General features: G+C 27.9%; 1 protein-coding gene across 1 annotated transcript; it reads right to left on the bottom strand.

Annotated features, from left to right (window-relative positions):
* Positions 1-660: 660 nt before the first annotated feature.
* LOC113855647 (protein NRT1/ PTR FAMILY 5.4-like) lies at positions 661-5,203 on the bottom strand. The gene is made up of 5 exons (XM_027487277.1): positions 5,137-5,203; positions 4,778-4,995; positions 3,280-3,522; positions 2,423-2,700; positions 661-1,516 (listed from the first exon to the last, which is right to left on the bottom strand). Exons 1-5 carry the CDS (start codon positions 5,201-5,203, stop codon positions 661-663), a joined length of 1,662 nt encoding a protein of 553 aa, XP_027343078.1.
* Positions 5,204-9,052: the final 3,849 nt, after the last annotated feature.

Genomic DNA, 9,052 nt, shown 5'->3' with positions numbered 1-9,052 from the left:
ATATAAAGGGAGTAAAAGTGTAAATATCACTTCATCATCCATATTAATTCTATATTATTATATATGAATTAAATTGAATGTTATATAAGTCAATACTAAATAGAACTAACAAATTATTAATAAAAAAATCATGTGTAAAAAAATAATAATTTTGAGAGACATATTAAAAAAAAAACGAAACATTAAGGATATGTTTGATTTCTTTTTTAAAAAAGAGTTTTTTATTTTTTTTTCTAAATGTAGTATAAATTTATACTATATTTAAAAATAAAAATAGAAAACTTTTTTTAAAAGAGAAATCAAACATACATAAAAAAAAATTCTAAACTTTTAAGAGACCAATCATTATTTAAGTAAAAGATGTATTAATAAAAATTTCTAGTTAAAATTAAATTTGATACATTCTAATTTTGTGTAACAATCTAAAACTACTTCTATCAAAATTAATATAATTTTTATTAACTTAAAAACAAACATACCTATATCTTCCTCTGTTCAGTGTTTATCTGCATTATTTAAGAGTGCAGAAATAAAATTGCAACATTATATATATATTATTAGCATTGAAATCCAGTGTACTATGCTGTCAGGCAGCAAATATGTGAACTAATTGCTCGTCTTAGCAACATTAGGAAATAACAATAGGCAACCCTCATTTTTCTAGATGTTATCCTCCTCCGCACTTGTTTCAGCCACATGCAGCTTTTTGTACATAAAACGCTTGGCGATCCACACGTAAACACACAAATTCAAGGCACTTAACCCAGCCATAACCCAATAAAAGTAATTAATGTGTGCCCTATTGATATTGTCCCCTAACCACTTCCCACCAGCTTTTGAAGTGATTCCCTCCACAGCATTTATAATAATGTTGCTAACGAAGTGTCCAACTCCCACTACACTTAAATATGCTCCAGCACCTAAGCCTCTCATTGTCTCCGGCATTTGATCATAGAACAATTCTTGGAGTCCAACAATAGTGAATGCATCGGATACACCAAAAATAATATATTGTGGTAGCATCCACCAAATGCTCATTGGTATCACCACATTGGGATAGTCCAAAAGACCATGTTTTCTAGCCACATTAACCCTTTTGGCCTCCACAATTGCTGAGACAACCATGTTGAGAATGGACAATGCTAGACCCGTTCCAATTCTTTGCAACATTGTTATGCCAGAGGGGTGCCCTGTTATGTTCCTAGCAATTGGAACAAACACACGATCATAGATTGGCATAGCACAAAAGATCATGATCCCAACAAAACCTTGGAGTGATGCTGGGGGAATTTGGAAGTGGGGTCCTATTGAACGCACCATTGTGGCACCTTGCTTAACGGAATATGTGCCTAATTGACTTTGGATAGCAGTGAACATTAAACAACTTAGCCATATGGGAATGAGGCGAAGAACTAGCTTCACTTCTTCAACTTGAGTCACCGAGCATAGCCTCCAAGTGTCTTTGCTTTTGCTTGTAGCATCGCGTTCGTCGATGATCATTGCCTTGTCCAAAAATCTATGGTAATTTTTAGGTCAGAAAATGCAATCTCCTACTAACAATGTCGTAACACAATGTGTCAAGCGACAAAAGGAAATAAACACCCACTTTAATTTCACTTTTTGCAAAATGACGTTCATTTTAATCTTTAATATTAACAAAAATTATAGGAAAATGACTAAATATTATCAATGATCATTGTCTTGTTAAAAAATGTACGATAGTTTTATTCATAAGAAATAATCCCCTGCTAGCAATATTGAAATGAAAAAAAATATGTATACTATAAAGTCTTGCAACTTTTTAACAGCCATGACAGAGATAAGATAAGAAAAGGTAAACAAGTATAAAATAAAATGAGTAATATGACGAAAAGAGATAAAAATAATAACATTATATAATTTTATTAAAAATTGTTGTATAAATAATATAAATCTATCAAAATTGAACGTGCAAGTAACAGAACAGAAAGCAGATTTTTTTCTTTGGGACAGAAGAGAAATTGTAAATTGCTTGGAAGGAACTCCGAATCATAGACCAAAGTCCCACTCCACATGGGGCACGATGAACCCTTTTTCTTTGGTCCAGACAATGAACCCATTACCCATTATCTGCTTGTTCAGAAATATTAGTTTATTGTTTTATGAAGATACTTCTATATTTTCGGCCCGAATATCTTCACAATATTCAAAGTGGAAATTCATTTTAATACACTATAATTTTATATAAATTTCACTAAGTAAGAAATAAGACCAATATCACTCAATGAATCATACATAAGTTGTATAAATTAATCATATATTATATAGTCGTTATATTTTTATTTATAAGAACCATGAATTAATATATAATGTTAGACATAAAAAATCGATAATATTTATGAAAAAGGAAACGAAAATATGAAGGGGTTTCGAGGAAAAGCACCTGTAATCATCAGTGTGGACCAAAGTGCCGAGTTTGGATTGATCTTTGGGTTGGAGGGGGCCACCATCGTCATGGCCATACCAATAATTCTCATGGTCACGCGTGCCCTTTACGCGCCACTTGCGAAATGCAGCAACAAAAACGTGTGCAATACTTGTGAATGGGCTCCCTTTTGGGCTTTCCTTCCTATACCTTTTAATTCCAAGCAAGAACAATGCCAGTGCTATTACCAACACTCCTCCAAGTACTCCTAGGCCCACACCCCACCCAACATTGTCCTGTGTTTTTTAGGCATTGCAATTTTGAACTCAGATTCTTCATGTTACCAATTTCAGAAACTATGAGTCAAGACATTGCTATGCTTTGAGGTCATCATTATGTTGTTCTATCATAGTGAAACTTATTCCACTAAAAGAAAACGTGTCATCCACTTCAAAAGGAAATACAACTATTGGGTCATAAAAATTAACTATTTCTTTTCACATCCTTTTACCATTCAAACTTTTTTAGCAACTTATTTAATCATTTCTTTCTCTCTCTTGCCTTTTTATCTCACTCTCGTTTACATGAAAAATACCAGTTTTATTGTGGGGAATAACATTTCTCATTTCGTAATTTGGTGATCCAAATTTCAGCTTTCAGTCAAATAAATTATTTTCCAAGTATTACATCAATACTATTGACATCATTTCTTCATCATCTTCTTCTATACCCTTAAGATTATTTGGTAAAAGATTTAATGTCGATCACCGCAAAATTAACATGAATAAACGAAAATATCAATCTAGCTTAAATTTCATTATCACAAAATTTAACAAATAAGAATTTGCAAGACACTGTAATAACTAGCTGGTTACCTGCACATATATTGCAACGAACACAGCCAAAGTCGAGCCAAACACAATGGCCAAATACCACAAGTTGAAGAATGAGCTTTTGACATCCCTCTCCTCCGCTGTGTTGTCGTCGAACTGATCGGCGGCAAAGGTTTGGACGCACGGCTTGTGGCCGCCGTCACCGATGGACACCACATAAAGAGAAATGAAGAAGAGCTTCTTATGCTTCATCACCGAGGCTGATAGTGTCAAGAAAACCATGCCCTGCATGTGGTTTTTACGTGACTTAAGAGCATTTTAATATTTCAGCAAATTATAATTTTAACCAAATCATTTACTCATTTTCATTAAAAAAAAAAAACTCATTAGTAACGAGAATAGAAATTAAATTTTACGGATTAACAATTATATGTCAAATATTAATTGTGTGTTTGAAGTTTTACCTTGAAATTCAAAAGTGGCTGTTTAGATATAAGGTAATTACCAGAATCATGATATTTTGACATTTTAATTTCAACCATATTACTCATGCTCTCTCCTTTTTATTAGAGAGAGAGAGATAGAGGAACTAAAAAGATATATACTATAAAAAGAACAATTTTATTAATATCAACAACTTTTAAAAGTAATTTAAATTAATTAGAAAGGAAATAATTTTATCAAAAGTAAAACATTTATGTTTCATTCATACTTGTGACATGATAAATGTATTTTTAATATTTAGTTACTTAAAATTAATTTTACATATTAATGTTTACAAAAACGTGTAAGATAGTAAAATATGAATATAAAAATATTATTGAATATTAATTAGAGAATTCACAAACAGAAACCCAAACACACAGTACGTAATTAACCAGCTAGCTACTCTGCTAACCACGGTTAGCTAGTTATATGTGACATTAGATTCTTTTCTATCACAAACAACAAAATATATTTTAAACTGTTTGCAGATGCATGCATGGCCTTCCACAATCTGAGCAAATCCTAAGAAAGCATTACAACATGGAATATTGTAAAGATTAGATATTTGTTTAAAATATTAATATCTTCTTACACCACTTGCGTATAATAAGCACAGGAAATAATACCTTGTGTGTTAATTTCCATAGCTATTAAAACATACATAATTATACTTCTTCCTATTTGAGAAATAAGCTTTTGACTCTTCTTTACCCTTTTGCTTTTTCAATATATAATTTAATACATAGCTTATCATTTTTAACATTTTTTTCCATACTAAGAAAGCCCTTTTCTAAATATGGTAAACTCCTTTCTCTAACTCATTTAATTTATAAAAAATGTGATACACTTTTCTAGAATTGGAATATATATATATATTATGGTTCTTACTTGGAATCCATTTTGTTTGAAACTTAAACTTCCAATTAAAAGCAAATTATTGCATCCCAAACTTTATACAAGTGTTTGAATTAACTTATTTTATTTTAAAATTAAAATTATAAATAAAATAAAAGAAAAAGTGAAATAAGGAAGATGAAATCTATTTAATTATTACCACTATGTAGATGAGGGAGGAAAAGATGATGGTCTTGAAGCGACCAAGATAAGAATCAGCTATGAAGCCACCCAGCAAAGGGATGAGAGCAGAAACACCAACCCAAGTGTTAACGTTCTTCGTGGCTACGGATATGGGCTGGTGAAGCACATTTGTGAAGTATGTGATCAAATTTGAAGCTAGGCCTTGGTAGGCAAATCGGTCAGCAGCTTCCATAACTACAAATAAAAAAAAAAACATATACATAAATTGATTATTGCATCACCCTCAAATTGAACATAATCAAAGTAAAACAGTGAAAGAAGAAAAGGGTATATTGGATCCAAAAATAATAAGAAGAAAAAGGGTATGGTACTCACTGATGATGAATATGGCTGCATGCCACCCACCCTTGGTGGTTTTGGTGTGGTGTTGGGCGTTTGCCATAACTGGTGGTCTTAAAATGTGATTAGACAATAAAGTTTGGAGAATCACCTTTGAGGAGGCTTTATTGCTATATATATGCACACACAGGGACACGGATAGGGCATTAATCAACAATTTAATTCAATAAAAATCACAAAGAACAAACCGAAAAACCAAAAATTGAATTAACCAAAAACTGCAAAAACTAAAAAAAAATATTATTGGATGTGGATCCATTTTTAAAAAATTCAATCCAAATTAAATTTATGTGAATATGTATAGATAATTTTATTTATGAAATTAACATTTTACTCATTCTTTTAAGATATTTTATTAATAAAATTATGACACTTAACTATTTTTTTATGATTTCATTTTTAAATTTATATAATATTATTATCTTTTAAAAATAAATTTTATTAGTTTCAAATTAAATTAAAAACAAAATTATAAAAATTATATATTGTGTACATTATTTCACTGTATTACTGTCACCGAGGAAGGAAGAAGGTTAATCATATATGCCCTCTTTTAAATAACTTCCTCAACACTTCTGATTGGTTAAATATTTAAAAGGTCAAAATGATTTAAAAATATTAATTTATAAGATAAATATTTTAACTTATTAAAAAAAGATGATATGAAGTATGTTAAAAAATATATTTAAAACTGTACGTTGTTAGCAATATTTTATGAGGAATATAGTTAGAGTTCATAATATATTACTGTATCCTATCATCCTTGTAAACAAGTGTGTGAGATGTGTAAAGTTCATTTTGATTAGCGCATACACTTATTAATTATGAGTATGTGGATATTTTAAAAAAATTTCAAATTATATCGAAACCAATATGTTATTACATTGTTCGTGTAAAAGGGTAACCGATTAATAAGTAAATATAAATTTGTTTAAACATCAGCAATCATGTAGTTCCCACTAGTGTAAGAAAATGTTAAAATGCAAGGGATATTTAGTTGGTTTTCAAGAGAAAAAAAAAATACATATGTATATAGTTTAAAGAACCTAAAATTACAACTTATAAAATATGGTTGATTAGCACTGCATCATCTATTTATAAAATTTGGATAAGTACTTTTATTTAATGATTAAACAACTTCAATTTAAATTTGCCTTCATTTAGTATTATGAAGAATTCAACTGCGAATAAGTTGATTTTTGATATAATTTATTTATCTTTTAGCAAATTTAGTTTTTAACAGTTTTACATATATTATAATTTAATAAATTTAAAATAAAATAAAAGTAATTACTCTAATTTCGAATCGACTAAGTAAAAGTAAAATCATTTTGCTGTGAGCCTGTTAAGTTACGATGATTAGCACTGCCAACTCATCGCGTTTGGTCAGTCAAAGCTAGTGGGACAATTTGCACGTGTGAATGCCTTATATTTTAATTTGACGAGTTTATGACTTTCTTTCTTTTTAAAAGTTATTTTCCCTTAAAAGAAGAAAAGAAAAGTGACGAAGCTAAACATAATTGGATAAAAGTTTTCTAAAGATAAAAAAATCGCTGTAAATATAAAAAGCTCGAACATTCAAACTTATAAAAAATATTAAATAAATTTATACTAAAAAAGAAAAATCGCCCATGCATAAAATTGTAGAAAGTACGTTGCATACCGGTGAATATATAAAAATCTAAGAAAATGCTAGTTATAATAAAAAGGTTTTTTTAACATATGCCTAAAAACATATGTGACGAAATAAATAAATAAATAGAAATTTTTTATTAAAAATTTGTTATAATCAATTTTATTATTACATTTAATTTTATAATATTTTGTGTTTTTAAAAGACATGTTAAAAAATAGATAATTGTTAAGATGAATGTTAGTGTTTTTGGTTCAATTTAGTGTGTCAGCGTTAGCAAAAATTATAAATTTATATTTTTTCACTTTTTTATTCGGAATTGTAGCTTTTTTTTTTTAGATTTCTAAATTTTACACGTTTAATAAATTGGTTCTTTCAGTTAATTTAACGTTAATGAAAATATTGAGTTGACTTAATATTAGTTTAATATAATATAATTTTTCAAAATTTAAAAGTTCACCAATTTAATTTTTTATTGAATTTTTAATTTATTTTCTTATTTGATAGAATTCCAACGTTTAACATAATAGATTGAGAACATTACTGTTTCAGTCTTGTAGAAGCAAAGGCTTTCAATAAAATTATTTTGTATTATTTCAAGAAACAAATTCTTATCAAAATACTTTTGCTATGCTTCTTAATTTGTTTTTTGTTTTTCTACTTTTGTTCTTATAATGTATTAATGTATTATACAGAGCATTAAGAATTCATAAATATAGGAATTTACTTTCATATTAAATAAAAAATTATTTGATAATGTTTGTAATTGAAATAAGTGGATAATTTGATAATTGGATACATTTCTATTTAATTGAAATAGTTTTTTGTAAAATAATTATAAATAAAAAATCTTATGACATTAGTTATGGATAGTTGTTAAGTGGGTCATCAGTACGTAAGTGGGTCTGTACTGCCTGTCGTTAAAAACAAAAAAAGTCGTTTGAATTTGGGCCAAAAGCCTATTTAGATAATAAACATATGTTTTAATGTGTATAAAGTTGCCTCTTAGCTTCATTTGTCAAAACTGAGAGAGAGAAACTAAATTACGAAAGAAAAAGAAGAAATAAATGTGCTCTTTTATCATATGATAAGGAGTGAAAACACGTTCCATGTTTCATCAAATTTCAGTATGTTGATCCTGGTAGTGAGCATTATTTTGGAACCATTATTTTGTATTTCTAATTAATTTTTAGTGGTTTTAGGAGGACCTGTGATGATTTACTTATTAATTTTATCAGTAGAGAATTTTTACTGCATTATATTTTCGTTGAATTGAGGGAAAAAGGAGGTTTAAGTGTTTTTGTTAGTAGTTGTTTTATGTTATCTTTTTTAACAACCGGTATGAGAGATCCTTAGTTGGAGTTCTTATCAGTGAAATTAGATTCTACCAATTACTTGATTTGTAAATTACATCACTTATAACACTGTAAAGCTGGATGTGTATAATTACAAAATAATAATATGAACTATTTTTAAAATTAAAACAAAAAAAGTGAAGAACTAAGATTAAATTTGATTATATTTACATGAATTAAAAGTATATTTATTTATTTTTCACTTCTTATTATAATCTTTAAAATATGGTTGATTCATTTTAATACACTATAATTTTATATAAATTTCATTAAGAAATAAGACCAATATAACTCAATGAATCATACATAAGTTGTATAAATTAATCATATATTATACCGTGGTTATATTTTCATTGATTGTTGGATGAAATTCATGTTGCAACCGAATGGTCTCAACTAAATCATCTCTTAAGAATAAAAAACGTTTTTTAAAAAATTCAGAAGAGTCTTCATCAAAATTTATTAAAGAAAATCTTAGAAAAATTTTGAAAAATGATCTTTGAAACAAAAAATAGTTTGAGAATCATTTACATGTATGAAAGGTATTAGCACCTTACAACGTTCATTTAAGTAAGATTATCTTAAATTAATTGTGTAATTTTATTTTAATTTTAAAAAATATTTATTTCTTTTAAATAATAAGTGTTGCTATTTTATTTTTGAAAGAAGAAATTTTATTTATTGAAATATTGATTAGCATCTTAGAAAAGAGAAAATTTATTTTAAAAGTTATTTTGACTTGACGGGTTCGGTTTCCTCTCTATGTATCCCTAGTTACAATAGAGAACACAAAGCCTAAAATTAATTTTAGTAAAAGAAAGTTTATTTAAGATTAAAATTATTTTCATAATATTATAATATTTAGGATACAAAATAATACGGTGATACATGCATCATATGATAA

The sequence above is a fragment of the Abrus precatorius genome, unplaced genomic scaffold (genome assembly GCF_003935025.1).
Source record: "Abrus precatorius isolate BTA unplaced genomic scaffold, Abrus_2018 Scaffold11, whole genome shotgun sequence".
Classification (NCBI taxonomy): domain Eukaryota; kingdom Viridiplantae; phylum Streptophyta; class Magnoliopsida; order Fabales; family Fabaceae; genus Abrus; species Abrus precatorius.
This window is presented reverse-complemented; position numbering and strand designations above follow the sequence as displayed.